The sequence below is a fragment of the Protomyctophum bolini genome (assembly GCF_963924005.1).
Source record: "Protomyctophum bolini genome assembly, chromosome: 9".
NCBI classification, from domain to species: Eukaryota; Metazoa; Chordata; class Actinopteri; order Myctophiformes; family Myctophidae; genus Protomyctophum; species Protomyctophum bolini.
This window is the reverse complement of record NC_137870.1, coordinates 20,703,186-20,723,185: the sequence shown is the minus strand read 5'-3', so window position 1 is coordinate 20,723,185 and position 20,000 is coordinate 20,703,186. Positions and strand designations below refer to the sequence as shown.

General features: G+C 42.2%; 3 protein-coding genes across 4 annotated transcripts in view; 2 read left to right on the top strand and 1 right to left on the bottom strand.

Annotated features, from left to right (window-relative positions):
• scg2a (secretogranin II a) overlaps positions 1–1,669 on the top strand; it is a 3,300-nt gene extending 1,631 nt beyond the window's left edge. The window contains exon 2 of the mRNA XM_080772860.1: positions 1–1,669. This exon is cut by the window's left edge and continues 581 nt beyond it. Coding sequence (XP_080628986.1) covers positions 1–1,394 — 1,394 coding nt within the window. The 3' untranslated portion in view covers positions 1,395–1,669.
• A 1,511-nt stretch (positions 1,670–3,180) lies between these two features.
• wdfy1 (WD repeat and FYVE domain containing 1) overlaps positions 3,181–20,000 on the bottom strand; it is a 42,459-nt gene continuing 25,639 nt past the window's right edge. Inside the window, exons 1-5 of one of the 2 annotated variants that reach the window (XM_080773037.1) lie at positions 10,749–10,871; positions 6,640–6,818; positions 5,883–5,991; positions 3,576–3,713; positions 3,181–3,358 (exon numbers count right to left, since the gene is read on the bottom strand). In XM_080773037.1, coding sequence (XP_080629163.1) covers positions 3,323–3,358; positions 3,576–3,713; positions 5,883–5,991; positions 6,640–6,818; positions 10,749–10,751 — 465 coding nt within the window. In that variant the 5' untranslated portion in view covers positions 10,752–10,871 and the 3' untranslated portion in view covers positions 3,181–3,322. Of the gene's footprint in view, positions 3,359–3,575; positions 3,714–5,882; positions 5,992–6,639; positions 6,819–10,748; positions 10,872–20,000 lie in introns of those variants that run through there. The other variant, XM_080773038.1, reaches the window with a different exon arrangement.
• The window catches only part of dhrs12la (dehydrogenase/reductase 12-like a), a gene marked incomplete at its 5' end in the record, with an annotated part of 8,304 nt that continues 1,416 nt past the window's right edge, over positions 13,113–20,000 (top strand). The window contains 8 exons of the mRNA XM_080772181.1: positions 13,113–13,168; positions 15,277–15,410; positions 15,938–16,020; positions 16,132–16,227; positions 16,315–16,396; positions 16,642–16,703; positions 18,376–18,480; positions 19,523–19,613. Coding sequence (XP_080628307.1) covers positions 13,113–13,168; positions 15,277–15,410; positions 15,938–16,020; positions 16,132–16,227; positions 16,315–16,396; positions 16,642–16,703; positions 18,376–18,480; positions 19,523–19,613 — 709 coding nt within the window. The remainder of the gene's footprint in view (positions 13,169–15,276; positions 15,411–15,937; positions 16,021–16,131; positions 16,228–16,314; positions 16,397–16,641; positions 16,704–18,375; positions 18,481–19,522; positions 19,614–20,000) is intronic.

Here is a 20,000-nt window from a genome sequence, read left to right as displayed (position 1 = left end):
CGTTTGAGGATGATGAGGAGGTTGACGAGGATGAGAAGGGGGAGGAGGAAGAAGAGGAAGGACGGGCCTTGAACCATGAGAGCCCCTTCAAGCGCATGAATGAGAATGTGGAAGAGAAGTACACAGCTCAGAACCTGGCCACTCTGCAGTCGTTGTTCGAGGAACTGGGGAGGCTGGCGAACGCCAAGGCTGCAAGTAAACGTCAGACTGAGGACCACAATGGCGATGACTTGACCGATGAAGACGAGGAAGAGGACAATGACATCTTTAATGTGAGAAATCTTGTCAACGAAGACATAGCCGGAGGAGAGCTATGGTCTCCGCTGGAGGAGCAGGAGCGAGAGGAGGAGGAGGAGGAGGCAGAGAGACACAATTTACAGGATGGTGACCAAGACCTGTTTTATGATGACCAAGATGAAGATGTTGATGTAGATGATGATAGATATCCAGTGAAAAGATCCAGCCACACTGGTCTTGGAGATGACCCAGAAGACTTTGCTAAATTGGTGGACTATTACCTTTTGAAAGTACTGGAAAAAACAGAGGAAGAGGAGCAGAAAAGAGAGTTAGAGGAAGAAAAGAGAGCTCAGAGAAGGGCAGCTCAGTCACAGTACAGTGACAATATAAACCCACAGGCCATCTACCAGCTCATTCAAATCTCTCAGAAGCTACAGATTCCACCAGAAGACCTGCTGGACATGCTCAAGACAGGAGCGCTGACAAAACAAAACAGATCACCTCCGCAAAGCCAGATGCAATTGCGAATGGACAGCGACTTGGCCAGGCTAGAAAACAAACTCTCACACAAAACACACAAGAGCCCTCCAGCAAACTTGTACAACAGACACCACCCTGCCACACAAAGCAGCAATACTCCAGATGATCTGCAGACAGAAGAGATACTGAACATCCTCGGGTTGGGAAGTATGGGAAATCACAACACGGCTCCCCTCAAGAAACACAAGCACCGTAAAAGCTATCAATCGCCTTCGTGGCAAGAGGACCACATTCTCCCACCCGAGAAATTAAAGGATGACTATGATGACACTGTGGGTGAGGATGAAATTGCAGCATATTTGGCAGGTCAAATGCTGCAGTATCCTGACTCTGTATACTACAACAAGGCGGGCCAAAAGCGGGCTTCTGATCTCAATGAGGGTGGTCAGACTACACTGGGGTCATTCGAGCAGATGATACAGGACTACCTAGACCAAACAGACTCAGAGAAAAGCCCACATGAAAAGAGACAGTCTGAGAGCGAGGACATGGGTGAGACAACCCAAGCGCAGAGTTTGGACGACAAGGCACTGAGAAAAGTCCTAAGTTACCTGAACACAGAAATTGATGAGATCGTGGACAAGAATGTTGCTGGCAAATCTGTCAATGGATTGTAGGCCTATATTGTGGGGTTGTATATATATATTTAGTAGTTTTGGTGGGGAGAAAGAGGAATCAGATTAAAGTATTTTCAAAGATAAATAATGCAGTTGACTTAAAGCAATATTTGAACAGCTTTGAATATAGGGCTTGATATCAAATTACAAATGTACTGTATTAATACATAATGTAAATTTACTCACCATGATTCCATATTATATCGATATCATATTCTAGCTCATTCGTTTGCATTTTGCCCAAGACATTCTTTCCATATCAAATAACCTATACAGATTTGTTCTATAACATTTTCTAACGATTTAATTTATAATTACAGTATACCAGAGTATTTTGCAAACTTCGGACTTGAGCTTGTTCAATGCAAGTGATTGGGCAAATACAATGTGAACAGATAGATGAATGTTGGTGAGTCAATTTCTTTCTGTATTTATATTGTTTCGGTGTCAAAATGTGTTGAACCCAAAATGCAGAGTCACGACTTACAAACAGCGGAGTAGTGTTCAAACACTAATTAATTAATTAAATGCAGAACAAAAGGAGGCAACAAAAACGGGCAGAGGATAAGTAATCCCAAAATGCAAACACAAAAAGGTATGAGCAAGTTACCAGAGGTATTCAAGGCAGGGTCCAGAGGAACAGAGACACAGTCAAGCGCTCCAGGGTAGACAACATAACAACAATGTATGAACTGACAAAGTGTGAGTGCAATGAGTCCAGTTATATATGGGGCAGGCTGATTGTCAAAGTGTTCACAGGTGGGATGACGAGGGGGTTGGAGACAGGTGAGTGAACTGACTGTGTGAGTGGAAGGGAAAGTGGGAGTGGCCAGGTCTGACATGGTCTGTGGAGAGACAGATCCTAACATATATATTGGTATAATTTATAGCAAGCCCTACATTCAAAATCGTGACAATATTGCTTTGAGTTCATTCTGAGAGTTTACAATATTTTGGTCATTACAACCAATTGATTTAGTGATTTTATGATTAAATTATGTAGTGATAGTCATGCCTAGTCCATGTGGTGGTAACTGGGTTTTGTGGTTAATTTGATGTTTTTTTTTTTATCTTCACTTATTTATTTTTTATATACGTAGGTTAGTTGTTCAACAGCACTAGTTACAATACATGTGGCTTACCACCAACCCGGCATTTCAGCGCACATCCAATCAGTGTTGGATCCTTCAGGTCCACTCGTGTTCTTCATACCGTAAGTTACTTCTTAAGTGTGCTCATTATGTGACATAACTAAGGTTAATAAAGCATAATAAAACTTTATTTATTTCCGTATTGTGTAGTATTTCTTCATTTTCTAAACACAGACATGGGTAATTTAGCTCCACAGTATAGTTTATTCTATTTGTGACTGACATGAATAGTCACGTTGAAGTCAGTTGTTGGAAGTATTGACTTATTGTACATTACAGCCTTTTATTACTGCAAGTTATCAACTTCTGGAACATGCAGAAACAAACCACACAGAAGAGTTGGACATCGTGGCCACCGCTGATGGCAACAGGACTGCACAGGACACAATGTGTATTCAGTTGTGTTCAAACAGTCTGACATGTGGCAGTTTGTATTGTAATAATTATATTAATTATAATACATAATACAGTAAAGAAAAAATAAATATGTATGTTTGTATTATATAATCAGACCACTTTAATTCCTGTCCCCTGTATTATACCCTGAGAAACACAAGTCTGACATTTAAAAGGCACTTATGTGGGCATTGGACATGCAGGCACATTTCTGTTTAACAAAACAGTATCTTGGTCAAATGCTCGCATACAAAATGAATCAATGATCTATGAACAGAATAATATCAGAGTAATAGTTCTTAGTCACAGTGCATGTTTAGAAGTAGTCTATTGTACAGTAGAAAAACATTGATTTGGAACACCATGGTCTTCCAGTTGGCTTCAGTAGGCAGGTTTACTCATATATTCCTCCATGGTCTGTGAAGAAAGCATGCATGTTATAATATATCAGAAACCTCCTATCTCCATATTTTAACTTTTTATCTGATCTGATACATTTGCTATTTTTGAATTAGCATTCTGAAAAGTATCAGTTTTGCACATATTTTGAGGTTTTGACCCGACAGAGATACTCATATGGTATGAGTAGATTTACTATTATTCATGTCAGGTATGTGATGTATGTGTACAGTACCTCTTGGTGTGTGTCAGCCTCCTCTATACACACGCCTACATCTGTTTTGGATGTTTCTTGAATTTCTCCTCCCATCAGGAACTCGTCCAGAATGAAGTATGCCTTCTCAAAGTTGAAAATTATGTCCAGTTCACACACCTGATGGGACAACACATTAGATGAACACCTCCTCTGTTTAACTACAGACCAAGCTGTGAACCCATCAGCAAAAAAGGAAAGAACAGCGCCCTGTTTTCCTCTGGGGGTGGCACCAAACAGAATGGCGAGCATGGTTTCTTCCGGGGGTTTGAGTAACACCCCAAGGCTTGCGTCATCATCTACCCAGGAAACAGTATTTCAGTATTTCAACACTGTACTATTAATCTTTCGCCTATACTATTAATTTCACTACACTTACACAACAGCACTATACAGTTTATTAATGATTATACACACTGCTCTAATGGATAAACTTAGACCGTATCGTCACACACGCACACATCTAGTGTAACGACCCTGCGAAAGACTCGGCCGCAACTTGCTCCTCCAAGGGAGCTAGCTCTCTTAGCGCAGCTTGTTGCTTGCCTTGTCTACTGAGCTGGGGGCCGTGGTTCGACTCCAGCTCAGGGTGCTAAACGTTACAATATACTAATATTTAATTTAGCTACTGATGCCATGACATTTATTCCCCTCTGGGGGTCGTTAATTCTGCCCTACCCACTTTTTAAATTAATGTACAGCTCTGTGTTGAATACTAACCCTATCTCTAACTCTAAACCTAAACATAACCCCAAGCACGGGAGCAACGCATCCCTCACCCCTTTTTCCCCTCACTGTATAATATGTTTCATTTCCCTTTTTACCTCCTTTATGATGAATTCCTGTTCTGTTCTTTGGCTATATAGAAGTGTCTATTTGTAAGTCTATAAATGTTTTGATGAATTGAACAAGGTGGACCCTCTTGTAAACAATTAAGTGTAATGCTTTATTACGGGTCGTCCACTCAGTTAACAATCTTTGTTGTGCTTGAAATGTACTGTAATTCTGCAAACTGTTGTCCAGCGAATTAAAAAAGTCTGCAGTTGTTGAAAAAACCATGGCAGCAGGAGGTTTAGAACCAGCAAAGCTTGGATTGCAAGATCTCATAGTAGCCCACTAAACTACCGAGGCAGCTGACTGAATTGGGATTTGTGTTTGTATTAGAAGGAAAATCTCCGCCCGCACGGGCGGTGCTTGGCTTGGGCACCGCAATAGTTGCACTCTTGATTAAATTGCTATTCCAACACACGTGCACATATGCACGCACACACACACAGAGTACATAGACCTTTTTGATCCTGAGGGAAATTCAGTTGTCATAGCAGCAGCACAGTAAAGATGAAACAGTTAAGGGTATAGAAGGGTAGACTAACACTTTAGTAACACTAAAATAAGATAACAATATAAAAGACAGTAAAAAGATGACTTAATAGAGGCTTATGTAGGTATCGTGTGCATGCCGGCACCAATACAAATGGCATATAAACCAGTAAGACGCCTGAGGTTGAGCTGAAACAACAGAGCTTCTTAATACGGCACAGTTGAGAAGCAGGAAACTATTAAAGTGAGGTCAGATGTAGAGTTGCTGGTCGGATCCATATATGCAGATCTAGTAGTCAAACCATGTATGGCTATTCAGGGTTTGATGAGGTCAGTGTTGTGATCTTCATATATGGAGATCCAGGTGATGATAGTCAGCTCTACATGGAGATCCATGTGTCGCACCAACTTGGTTCATTTGCAAGTGTGACTCGCGTCGTGGCAGCCATATATTGATCCTGTTTTTCATTGACCGAAAAATGCACAATGAAAAACAGGTATGGCCAGGGTTCATGGCCATATATAGCGTGTCTTGAGTGTAGAGGGTTTGATGATGTCAGATCGACATCTTCGTGATCTTCATATATGGAGTGTGTCACGAGACGTGATGGACTGACAACCTTCAGGAGAGTGTCACGAGGCGTCGTGATCTTCATATATGGAGACAGCCATATATGGACCATGTCACGAGGCGTGATGTCACGAGTCGTGATGGACTGACAACCATATACAGTATGGAGGCGTGAGTGACGGACAGATTTTTCATGTAGTAGATTTCAATATAAATATACCGTAGGCACAACAATCTATCACTAGTAGCAGTATGTGCATATAATTTGACTTTAACTGGTCCATTTGGTTACATACATACACCCTCTGAGCTACAAATGGATAAATTAACACTGAGGATTTTACTGCATAGTGCATACAGTACATACAATCTGCTCAATTTGGTGAGGTTTTGCTTACATTGCCAAAGTATTTGTCAAGCAGCTCAACATATCTGTGCAGCACTTCCAGGGCCAGAAGCTCGTTGTCCTGGTCATCCAGACCAGCACAGAAATACAGACTGGCATACCTGGAACAGATGACATCAAAGGTTAAAGCAGCATGCAGTTCTCAAACCTGTAGTGCTCCTGTTAGATTTTGAAACAAGGAATCTAAAAGCTCAACATAGCAGCCCCTAGAGTCTGTGCTGCTCCTCACACCCAACTGGAATTGGCCAAAGAGTGGCACTAGAGCAGTGGTTTAGGAAACATTTATATACTAAGCATATACTAAGCATTTAAAGTATTAGGTATAAAATACAGCAACCATGTGTTCATAAAACAGAAAGATTGGGTATTGGGTAAGACTAACGTTATGTATCTTTCAGGACCTTTCACTGCTTCGTCTCAACCATTACTCAACAGTATGTTGCCATTACTGTTGGAGCAGCTATAAACTACACAGGTTCATCTCGATGTTCTGGGAATCTTTGTAATGTTAGTGTTAGGAAAAAGCAGGTAAAAGAGTAACGTTTGAGGCATACTAACATCAGTCACTCTGCCGTTCACTATAGTAGAAGAGGTGCGCCTGGTGAGGGTTTAAACCCTGCATCTACGTCGAGTCCGCCTACAGGAAATACGTAAGCTGCGACCATGAGACCCGTTCCTGGATTCGTCTATATGTACAACCCCACCCCACACACATACACACAAGCTGTGCCCATACACACCCGCATCACCTCTTGTAAACTATCTTGAGGTCCCTCCACTGGAGGAAGTTGCAGGAGCGTGGGGGGCGGGCCAACACCATCATGGTCATGTCACGGATCACCTTCTTCTTGTCCCGCTCCGTCATGGGGCTGTACCATTTCTGCAGCCGCAGTTTCCCCTGGCGGCTGAACAGCAGCAGGAAGTGCATCTGCACTCAAACAACATAAAAAAGACACCAGAAGACAATAGACTCTAGATCTGTGTTTAACCACTTGAACCCCACCATCCATATCTGGGGGGAACATTAGCTATTTCAGAGGGGCGCTAGCCCCTCCTATATTCAGCTATAGATTATCGTCTTACACAAACATTAAATTCCCATTGAGAAAGGAATGGAGAATTTATTCCATATGTGGACGAGCAAATCAGCATTTTTTTTTTTTTAATAATTTTTTATCCCACGATTTTGTAACCCAGTTTTCTTTTCACCCAGTGCCAATTATCTAATGTAATCCTGGGCGCTACACTCCCTCTGCCAACCTGGGGGGGCAGCGGACTGACCTCATGCCTCCTTCTATGCATGAGGAGTCCAAGCTGCTTCTTTTCACCTGACAGAGGGGAATTTCCCCGGCCGGACGTAGCGCGTGGAAGGGACACGTTATTCCGACCAGTTCCTTTCCCCTCCATCAGGCGCCCCGGCTGGCCAGGGGGAGGTAGTTTTAGAGACCAGGATTACAGCATGTTTTTGTGAGGGTATCTACCCTAGGGGACACGGGGAGAACATGCAAACTCCACACAGAAAGGCCCTATCGCCAACCCCCGCCTCGGGTATGGGCACTGATGACGCGGAGGAGGGAACACGCCGCCAGTGCCCACAGCGTCCCCAGCGGGAATCGAACCCAGGACCTTCTAGCTGTGAGGCGACAGCACTACCAACTGTGCCACCGTGCCCCCCCAAATCAGCATTTTTGAGGCTCACTCAGTTCCGACTTACGTCCCAGTAGCTACCCTCGATCAGTCCCATTAGGGAAAGACAGGGCCACACAATATGTTGGAACTACTACAGAACTACTCTGCCAGGGCTAGGAGGTACACTTCCGGCGCATGGAAGGACTAGGCTCTGTGGGTTGACTCCTGCTCTCACCAGGCCCAGGACCCGTGCGTTGCACCAGAGTCCATTCAGGAGTGGTGGGCAATGGTGCTGCGGCTCCGCTTGCTGCTTGCATGGCCCTCCTAAAGGCCTCACCGAGGGTTGTTGGGCTTCCTACTCACGGAGGACACAGGCTGGGGCGCTAACCCATACTGCTCACCCGGGTGCCGTCTACATTCCGGCTGTCACCCGTCTCTCCGGTGGTCACCAGACTATACCTGGTTGTCACATAGTCTAATCCTATAGTCACTATAAATAGAAAAACTATAACTAAAAAATACATTGCATGGATGCACCTGGGACGTATCCTCAGTGATGTATCCTATTGACAATGAATAGAGAATTTACGTCATATGTGGACGAGCAAATCGTCATTTCCCCACACAAACATTAAATTGCCATTGACAATGAACGGAGACATGTTACGTCATGAGGATGTACGATGATAAGAGCGTCCCTCACTTCACACGGGTGTGATTTTTGGCAAATAGATTTGGTGAAGATGGGGGGAAAAGCAGTCCAAGTGCAGAGCGAACTCAGGTCCATTTTATTAAGTCAAGACTAGAGGGTTTTTTAAACCTCATCTCAGATTTGTAAAACCCTCATTTTTAATAAGCATATCAATCTCCATATGTTGTGCTGTCTCACCGGTATGTGATCAAGTCGTGATTCATATAGTGTGAATTATAGTAGTAATGGGGAGCTGTGGGACTGTGGTCTACCCCATCTACATAATTTCCCTCATTATCTCTCTCCTCAAACCACAGTTGCTCTCTGCTCTGCTCTCATTCACTACAAAGGCTGGAGCTTGTGTTGTTTTCCCCTCCTGATGATAATAAGTCTGATTTCAGCTAGAAACAATGGCTCAATATAACAGGCACAAAAATGGCACATATAGGTAGTCAGCACTCAGCAAGTAGTAACACTTTTAACCACTTAAACCCTACCATCCTGAGTTTGACCCTGTCTGCATGAACAATTCCAGGAAAATAGCAGATATGTCTTTTGGGATACGTCATGACCAAGTGTAAAGAACTTGCTATACAGTAGGTTCTGTCCACAGGCTTTTCAATGTGTTAATTGGTCTCTGTATTTTTGAGGGGCGCTATCCCCTCCTATGTCCAGCTTTGAGGGTGTGTAACACAAACATTAAATGCCCTTGAAAATTAATGGATTTTTGAGCGTTTGTGTAAACACAAACATTACGTAAACACAAACATTGAAGACAAAAGTGAGGATGCAAATTGCGATAGACTGGGTGTAGATTGATTAGCTCCTCTAAATTTGCAATGGTAATATAGGTTATTTTCCTCTTCTAAATTCTGTTATTTCGTATGTACATGCAATTTTGAAAACTATATATTATTTATCTCACATTTGTTTTTCGACCTCATCTCACATCTGTGTTTATACCGTGTGTCACATCTGCATTTCAACCTAATCGCAGATTTGTATAGCCTTTAAATCCAATTTACACAGAGAGAAAATGATGAATAAACAAATAAAGGCACCCACAGAAAAAGGAAAAAGAAAATTAGTAAAAACAAAACAAAGGTTTAGCATCATATTATATTAAAATCCCCTTGTGTGTGATTATTTAGTGTAGGCCTATGTCTGCCTACTAGTATCTGTTTTAGTGTTTTAGAGGCAGATAGGGAAAACAAAGGTTTAAAGTTTACAATCTGTAGCTACATAATATGTATCTGGCATACAGAAACTGGTTGAGTCAGTCTGGTCCAATGAAGAAATTCTTGTAAAGGGCTTTGATTTAATAGCAAAATTGTGTATTGACTAATGTCCTATATACACATAATACACCTTAAGTAAAGTTTCACAAAGAGTTTGAATGTCATCTGAGATAAGGGAGGAAATACGAGGCTGCAACAATGTGGCATTCATTTATGTTCATGTTATCAACATGTAGTTAATGTGTAGCTAGATTTATGGGCATGAATGTATGCACAGAGGACGAGGTATGTCCACACGGATTCCCATCCTTGCGCACACACACACACACACACACACACACACACACACACACACACACACACACACACACTTGTTGATTAATTGCTGCCACAAAATTACATTGCTGTCACCAAAACATTAATATTAGGCCTACTAAAGAAAAAAAAATCTTTACAGTAGCCTATGCTGTTTGTTTGTCAGAATTGAAATGTATAAATCAGTTCTCTGGACATACTGCAGAGTCTCATTTAGTTTCTATTTAGAGAGAGATAGAGGGGGTGTGTTCAGTAACAGTTTAATCCTACAGCCAGTGTTGCAATCAAAACACGTCTACCACAATGGCTTGTTCCGAAAAACTGGGATTACACTGTCAAATCCTGAGTGTCCATTTAAGTTTGAGAGTCAATTTGGTGACATTTTTTGCCCATACTCACATAGTTACAAATGGATAAATTAACACCAAGGATTTTACTTTGTGGGATTACAGCTGCAGAAATTATTTTCTATACAACATTCATTCTATTCCGCTTTTGTGCAATGTATTCACTGCTGGTCTTTATCGGGGAGTCATAACAGATCTTTGACCGGCTGGGGCCTGGTGCACATGCAATCTACAGTAGCCTACTTCCAGGAACACTTCAAATAGAACATAGAACAGGCGACCTGGCAAAAAAGGGTAGCCTATAAACGTGTGATGATGAAAATGTTCTGTGCTTTAAAGCAGCAGTTTATAATCTGATACAAAAAAGACGAGACCTGTGCCACATTTAAATATCTGTTTAACTTCATTTGGTTTCATTTTCTTAATATCTGAGCAAATGAAAAGCAGAGCAGAACAGATATCGTATGCTACACCAGCTCAAACGTAGGCTATTGTACACTGCACTCCGAGAGGAGCACCATGCTACTTCCCAGGTAGCCTGGGTATCGAGGAGGCTACTTCCCAGGTGCACCGTGCAGGTGTAGCCTAGCCTAAAGTGTACACTGGCCAAATAGGCCTATGTAAACTCAAATACTCACCATTTTGTCACGGTAAATTGCGATAAACAGTCTTTGATAACAGTAAAGAATCCACGCACGGTTTAAAACTAAAAACACAGTTCTTTCTTGCGTAGCCTATCTTGGGATGTGGTGACATCGCTGAGCTTCCCAGAACTGTGGGCTGCGCAGTGCTGCGCACTGTGCGTAACGTGCGTTGCAACACCTTCCCAAGGCACTGCCGCGCCCTCTGCTTATCTGCACTTTCTGCAGCATGGAAGTGTCTCTCTGCCGCAGTCTGCACAGCAACATATCATCAGTGTTGGGGAAGTTACTTTGAAAGCGTAGCTTGTAAAGCTACAAGTAGCTCACCATGGCAGTAGCTTGATCAAGCTACATAGCTACCCCTGGAGAAATGTAGCTTGTAAAGCTACAGCTACATAGGAAAAGTAGCTCAGCTACTTTTTATTTTTCAGCGTTAAATTGAGAATGTACATGCGGGAGACCCCTCCTCCCCTCTGGGAGACCCCTGCTCCCCTCTGGGAGACCCCTCCCACCCTGCTCCCCTCTGGGAGACCCCTCCTCCCCCTGCTCCCCTCTGGGAGACCCCTCCCACCCTGCTCCCATCTGGGAGACCCCTCCTCCCCCTGCTCCCCTCTGGGAGACCCCTCCCACCCTGCTCCCCTCTGGGAGACCCCTCCTCCCACCCTGCTCCCCTCTGGGAGACCGCTCCTCCCACCCTGCTCCCCTCTGGGAGACCCCTCCTCCCCCTGCTCCCCTCTGGGAGACCCCTCCCACCCTGCTCCCCTATGGGAGACCCCTCCTCCCCCTGCTCCCCTCTGGGAGACCCCTCCCACCCTGCTCCCCTATGGGAGACCCCTCCCACCCTGCTCCCCTATGGGAGACCCCTCCCAACCTGCTCCCCTCTGGGAGACCCCCCCACCCTGCTCCCCTCTGGGAGACCCCTCCTCCCCTCTGGGAGACCCAAAATTGTAGCTTGTAACTTGAGTAGCTAAGCTACAAAAAATGACCCAAAAAGTAGCTGAGCTACTTGACGAGGTACACAAATATGAATGTAGCTAAAATACCACAAGCTACAGCAAAATGTAGCTAAGCTACGTAGCTCAGCTACATGTAGCTTAATACTCCCCAACACTGCATATCATCCCTGTTCTTTTAATTTAGTATAGGCCTACTTGGTAACTTCAGGCATGTGGTGCGAGCCTTCATAACAATTACTTTAAACTTAAAAGTAGCAATATTCTGTTCTCTTTACATTACCTTATATAAATTGATTGAGTGATCACCCAAATCCACATATACTGTAAACTACAGATTATAGAACATATAGCCTACTGTAGGCTATAGCCTAAGGCTATATGGTTCTAATCGGTCTAATAGCTAAATTTCAGTTTACAGGAAAAAAAGCAATGTGTTCAGCTGTGGCTGAACCACATCTAGCCAAGTGTTGTAACTGACTGTCTTGTGGACATGACAAGAAGAAGAAGTTTACAGGACTGATGCATGACTTTGTCAGTGGTGGAAAGTAACTTATAAGTACATTACTCATGCAACTCGAATACTGTAGGCTACTTAAGTACAATTTTGAGGTATAGCCTACTTTTACTTTACTGAAGGCCTATATTTCAAATTTCCAATACTTTCATACCACTATCTCAGAGGCAAATATTGTACATTTATTTCAAAACTTTAGTTACTATAGTTAATTTGTTGATTTGGATTATTATTATTATTATTAACAACTTCAGCCCAATATATAGGCTATATACTTCGGCTGTTTGAAAACAGCATCCATCGGTGCGACACATTGTGAGTTTGTTTTCAAAACATTTGTATGCATTTTACATTTGAAAACTTGTGAAATGGGACATTATAATATTGAGTAGCCTATGCTTTTACTTTTAAGTACATTCTGATGCCATTCAATATATCTACCTCTACTCAATGAGGCTACATTTTGAATAACAGACCTTCAGTTGGGAGTATCAGAGTATACTTTTTCCACCTTTTACACATCATCAGTGTCGTGTTATACATACTATTATAGGCAATTAGTCATGCATACATGTACATCTTATATTATGTTCTTCAACATGTATGAAATAAGCCCAGAAATAAGCCAGCTATATCCCATTGAAGGTCTATAGGAAAGCATTCAGCTAGTTTAAACAAGTTGAATGCACCCTGATGACCTTTATACACTGTAGCATCTATTGTCGCTAGCAATACACATTCAGCCCTCTGTCTGGCCGCTTGGTGGCCTCTGGAAGTGTGTCATCCACCTATGTAAATTCATTCTAATCCCTTGGTTACACGTGGTACTGGTCCATATTAAAGCCCGGGGGAGAGCTTGCCCCGCTGACCGAGACCCTGTGGAGATAAAGCATGTCTCTGTACCGCAACTCCGCCTGGTTCCTCAAAGGAGTCACTGAATTCACCAGGTAAGTGCCTGTTCTGTCCTGTAGGCTGCTTGACCACTTGAACCCCTGTTCTGTCCTGTAGGCTGCATGCTTGACCACTTGAATTTCCTAGTCATGGAGGGAATATTTGCCACAAATAGCAGAATGATTGCCTATTTGTATCAAAGAGATTTGGTGTAGAGGGAAAAACTAATCCAAGTTACGTACCAAGTAGGCTACAGTGGAACTCAGGTCTGTAAGTATAAAGGGTTCATGGTTATTAATGTGCAGCTCAGAGATTTCAATTTTGTGTTAAAGAGGAAATGCATTGATTTCGCAGTAGCCTATGTCTAAATTTCTGCATGTGAAAATGTAAGAAAGATACCTGAAGTCAAGGCTGTTCATTTGAGGTAGGGGTAAATATTTAATCAAATAATACACAGAAAATGTCAGAAAATGTTATACATTTTTAGTGATCAAATAATCAGTTTAGGGATGTATCAGGTATAAAAATATCTTATATATGTATTCATCTTTATATTTATTAAATCTAAAATGAAAAGCTACTGGATAAACATTAAGCAATTTCAGGATGATTTGGTTCATATAAGTTGTGATGAATGAGCATTTACTTATTTATTCCATTATGTTATATGGTCTAAATAAATCACTCATGGTTTAATCAAATAATGAATTTATTTTGGATTATTATTAAAATTATGTGATGGTTGAAATGTCTAATGATGATTATGACAATAATACATCAGCCTCATATTGCACTTTCCTCAAAAATACTTTACAAAAATAACTTAATTAACGCAAAAAACAACCATCAGTAGATCCTGGTGTAGATCACTACTGTATATACTGTAGTGTAGATGAACCAAGAAGACTCAATGTGAACAGAATGTTTGGGCCTCACCGTCAGCCTAGAATAGATGGCTCAAGTGTGCATTGAATAGAATAGAATAATTAATTGAATCTGACTGGTTGATGTCTGAATGAATATTGAATTCAATTTAAATTTGTACAAAATACATTAAACTCAAGCAAAGAGAATGCTCTGTACAGATTTAGCTGTATAGCTCATTTCCATAATAGTCTCTGGGCAGTCGAACAGAAGCATATGGTTGTGATAGAACATTGATTTATGTATCAGGCCTATAATGTAACTGAACAGGTGCTCCGTGAGGCCCCAAGTCTTTCATATAATCACAGTGGAGCTAGCTTATCAATCAAATCTAATTTGTTTTCACAACAGTATAACTAAGCCAAGCCTTGTGAAGAGGTGCGTTTGTGCTTGATTCACATCTTATCCCTTTTGTTCAGTGTTGTTTTTCCTCCCAGATAGCAGCGAGTCTCACTACCCGCGCTGACCCTGCGCTAATGTGCTCTCTGCATGACACCACGCGAACAGAGCCACCATTTAGCCCCAGCAGAACTCGCTAAGCATGGCGGCACCATGCTCCCTTCATCCCCCGCTGCCTGCCGCCTTAACAATGGTGCGCTCAGGACAATGGGGGGAATTGAGGTCCATAATGTCGCTGCCTCTCTCTCACAAGGACACACACACACACACACACACACACACACACACACACACACACACACACACACACACAGCACTCCTGCCTCTCTCATCAACGAGATGATGCAAGGCACGCTCTCTCTCTCTCTCTCATCAGATTGTTACAGTACAACTGAAGTGACACACTCAGTGCCCCCGGTTGACCTGACTGCTCAGAGCATGTCTGTGTGTCTCTCTCTCAACACGTACACACATTGATACAGACACACAGAAAGGGAGATGCATCCCATTTTCATTTCAGACCCGTACAAGCGAGTGGTTTCCAAAAGTGGGGTTCAGGGATCCTTGATGGGCGGTTCCAGGGGTTCAGAGTAGTTCAATTGAACTATAATTCAATGTACTTGAAGTTACTTGAGTGTTCTAACAAGTGTTCTAGCATTCTATCATTTCAATATCACCACTCCATGTTGTGTGTGTGTGTGTGTGTGTGTGTGTGTGTGTGTGTGTGTGTGTGTGTGTGTGTGTGTGTGTGTGTGTGTGTGTGTGTGTGTGTGTGTGTGTGTGTGTGTGTGTGTGTGTGTGTGTGTGTGTGTGTGTGTGTGTATGTATGTGTGTTTTGCAGGAATGGCTTTCTGTCGTCCTCCAAGAGGTTTGTGGAGAAGGACCTGGAGGTGTCCGTGGCAGGCCGTTCTTTCATGATAACTGGAGCTAACAGTGGCATTGGGAAAGCCACGGCCATGGCCATCGCTAAGAAAGGTACACACCATCCTGGTGCACACTGGTGTGTTGTGGGACAAGTCCAGGTGTGCCTTGAGATTTTGATTTAGATATAAAACTATGGGTATACAAAAAGTTCTGAATATTTATTTTAATTAATTTCACAATAGACTGGTAAATTCTATACCCTACAATAGCTGATCTTCCTACAAGCTTCACAACACGCTCCACCATGACATGTTACGAAGCTTTTAGATTGCTATTTTAGCTTTTCGACCTTTTCTTAGAGTATGAAATTGGGTATTAGTAAATAAAACTAAACACTTACAAATTGATAAGAAGGATACAACGTGTTGAGAAAAAAGCTTGACAACCACTGGTGTTGAGAGACAGGAAGCTGAGGGTATAGAGAAGGAATGTCATGCGACACAGGTCTCAGGAGTCAGGACAGAACCAAACCAGGGATGTTGCAGTGATGTGGTAACCCAGAATGGAAAAGCTCTGAAGCCTTTGAAGATCGTTCTTCTTATCTATAATCCATTGTCACTATACTTCCTTCTTCACAGGTGGAACCATCCACATGGTGTGCAGAAACAAGGACAAGGCTGAGGAGGCAAGGGCCGACATTGTCAAGGAGACAGGGAACAAAGTACGACTATGTATGACTCATGTTTCTAAGATATATAAAGCAGTGTCACTACGGTAACTCTGCTGCGATGGATACGCATTGCATCCATCCTCAAGTCTTGTGCCATTGCAGGAGATCTTCGTGCACATACTGGACTTGACTGAAACCCGGAAGGTCTGGGAGTTCGCTGAGGCCTTCAAGAGGAAGTACAAAACCCTCAATGTGCTGGTGAGAGCCACCAGGTTCAGCTAATTACTATTAGCGATTGCGATTAATTGTGATAATTGGTACCTTAACGAGTTGTACTGTGTGCAGATCAATAACGCTGGCTGCATCATGAGCCAGAGGGAGGTGAACGCGGAGGGGCTAGAGAAGAGCTTCGCCATCAATGTCTTGGGTGAGAGAGACATTGTGGTATATGAGAAAACATACTGCATGCTGGGTATCAGATAAATCCACATCAATGTTTCTATACATAAACAATAATGATGCCCAAAATAGGGACAACAGGTTGAAAGTTGTTATAGTACTACATTGAATATTAAACCAGAGACGTGAACTTATAAATAGCCCAATGGAAAGAAATAGTTAGGAAAAAGAAAGCAGAGAATCATGAAAGTGTTCATTTGTCTTTTCTTTTAGGAGTGTACATTCTCACCAAGAGCCTCATACCTCTGCTGGAGAAGAGCACAGATGCCAGAGTGGTGAGTGTCTCAATTCAATATTGTATCATACGCAGTGGTTCCCAAATGGTGTGACAAAGAGTTACACATGATTATTGCAGAATATAAAACTTCGCAAAAAGTACTTTTTTAAATCAATTATATAGCCTATATGAGTACTTTGTTTACACTCATTTAAAATTGTAGAGGCACATTTCATAACCCCAAAAATATATATTTGAAACTTTTTATTTGGCATTAGAAAATATAAATAAACACGATATGATAGATGCAGAACACATTTGACATAACACAAAGAACAAGACAATTTACATTGTCATAAAGACCTGAAGACAAGAGCAGTATCCACCGCTTAGATTACTCTGTGGCTACTACAACTCCTGATTAAGCCTCAAGGTCGACTGGTGGACAAAGGACCTCTTTAGTCTGACCTTATTGTATGCTGGTACACCATACTGTATCTCCTTCCTGAAGGTAGCAACCTATATTCTCCATACAACACATGCTTATTATTAGAGGTGATATTCCTTGCTAACCTTAGGATGCTGTTATCATACGTGGATGTATAAAGTTTCTGAAGTTGTTGTCCAACAATCTTTGAACAAATGTTTAGTTGTTGCAGCAGTTGTGACTTTAGGGCTGCAGACAAACATCCATACCAGGTGGTACTACAGTACTGAAGAACATCATAATAACATAAGTGAAAAACAAAAGAAGAATCCGTCTACTAGCACCGAAGGATCTTAGATGGCGAAGGAAGTAGATTATTTTCTTTGTTTTCTTACACACTGAATCAATCTGATCGTTCCATGACAATAGATGGTCTATTACAATTTCTAGGTATTTGTACGAACATACCTGGTTGATCGGTTCACCATGAATAGTAATGGGCGATCTGTGTATCTCTGGTGGTGTACCAAAAACAATCTCTTCTGTCTTTTTTGTGTTAATGATGAGACCGTTATCACTCCATTCAACCACCTTATTTACTCTGTGTTGGTGCAGTCCAGGATCACTGGAACTATCTAGGAGAGAAATCAAAACTGTATCATCTGAGTATTTTAGAATGTATTGGTCTGGTGTGTCAGTGCGACATTCAGACAGGCATTCCTCAATACGACAGCTGTCAGTATAAAGGGTGAAAAGTACAGCTGAGCTCACACACCCCTGGGGAGAACCAACATTGGTAGTTAATGCTGATGAGAGGGTTGTGTTCACTTTCACCCTCTGTACTCTGTATAGAGTAATTAATAACTGTGATAAAACAGGTTATTTTGCACAAAGATGAATACATAGGCTAGGTGAGATTTTGACTTACCTTTGGAAGCCACTGCCAACGCATAATGAGAACTAGTGGCCGGGATCATAGAGGACATTATGTTCAAAATGTCACTATCAAATTATAAAGTAAACCATTCACGTCACAAAAGACTGAGAGAGACAGTGAGAGAAATAGAGAGCAATCATTAAGCCAGCAATGCCATAGTAATACACCTCTATGTTAAACGAACACATTTGACTGTGTATTACGTTCAGGCTGCATGCCTGAATACACTGGAAGAGTGAATTTATCCCGATTGTGTTTCTTTGTTTTCATCATTCTCCAGTGAAAATCCACTGGTCTTCTCCTAACCTCATTTCCTCTCTCGTCCTTCTTCCTCCCCTCCCTCCCCCTCCATCTCTCCGTGCTCAGGTCACGGTGTCATCCGGGGGCATGTTGGTTCAGAAGCTGAGGATAGGCAACCTGCAGTCTGAGAGGGGAAATTATGACGGTACCATGGTCTATGCCCAGAATAAGGTTAGAAAGGACATGGGCTTTTCTACCTACACCTAACCAACTACTGTACATAACCTTAATTAATATCCTCCCTGAAAGCACTGTCCCCTACTCGAGTGCTAAAATTATACTGTTGGGCAAAGATAGAAAGCCTGATTGGTGGCAAAAAATGTGTTTTGACCTTCATGCAATACACATAGAGATATACAACCACTGCAGCTGCGTTAGTATATGGTATTAACATGCTCTACCATACAGATGGGTCAACACAGAGTTTTATGGATTGCCACTGTAAGCACTATTTATGTTACAGTATGTATACTCTCCTGGGGCGGCTGTAGCTTAGTGGCAGAGAATCTGATCTGGTAATCAGAAGGTCACGGCTTTGACCCCCGGCCCACTCAGGATAGCCTCATTTAATTGTCCCTGAGCACTCCTCATGACCATTTGAGCAGCCATCAGCTGGGGGACCTGGCCATTTCCTCATCTATATACTGTACACTGTACACTGTACAGTATACACCCACCCCTTCACATGCATTATTATATACCTTTATTGAAAGGATAAGCCCCTTGAGATGTCACATCTCATTTTAGAGGGGGTCCTCAACACAGATACATTGTACAATACAGTTCACAAAACAGTACAACCATACATACAGACAGGACAAAACAAAACAAAAGCTCTTCCAAAGATAGCTCCCACCCCACTGTTTCAGTTCATATGGGGAAAAATATACCCATTGCACAATAACACCATGTTACTAAGCAAAAAACAAACAAGCAATACCAGCATGCATACTGTATGTGATAATAATGAACAGCAGCACCGAACCAGCAGGGAACATATATGAAGGTACATGCAGATCAGTCATGCATGTTCTCATGTATGTATAATGGAGACCACTTACATAAAAGGAGCTTTTGGCAAATTATTTACATGGTTGCAAACTTTCTAAACCTAGCATGCACAACAGAATATATAGCATGAAATGGCCTTGCACAGAAATGTGTGTGTGTGTGTGTGTGTGTGTGTGTGTGTGTGTGTGTGTGTGTATTTCAGAGGCAGCAGGTGGTGATGATAGAGCAGTTGGCAAAGGTGCATGCGAACATCAACTTTTCTGTCATGCACCCTGGCTGGGTGGACACTCCAGGTACCACAAGCACGCGCGAACACGCATGCACGCACGTACACACACAAACTCATTTATAATAAAAACATTATTAATAATGTATTATGGACGCATTTCTTTATTGTCAGAGTTAAATCAACATTGAATTTGATGTGAAAAACAACAGACGATCTGGACACAAAAAAGAGGAACAGCCTTTGTTTATTAAAAGGCAATTGACAAGATGTTTCGACCTCGGAGGGTCTTCATCAGGGCGAAATGATCATTCCGCCCGGACCTGATGAAGTCGTTTCGAGGTTGAAACATGTTGGCAATTGCCTTTTAATAAATATAGGCCGTTTCTCTCTATTGTTTTTAACATGTTTTGATCCAGTTTGATCTGTGGGCACCATTGACACTTTTTACTGT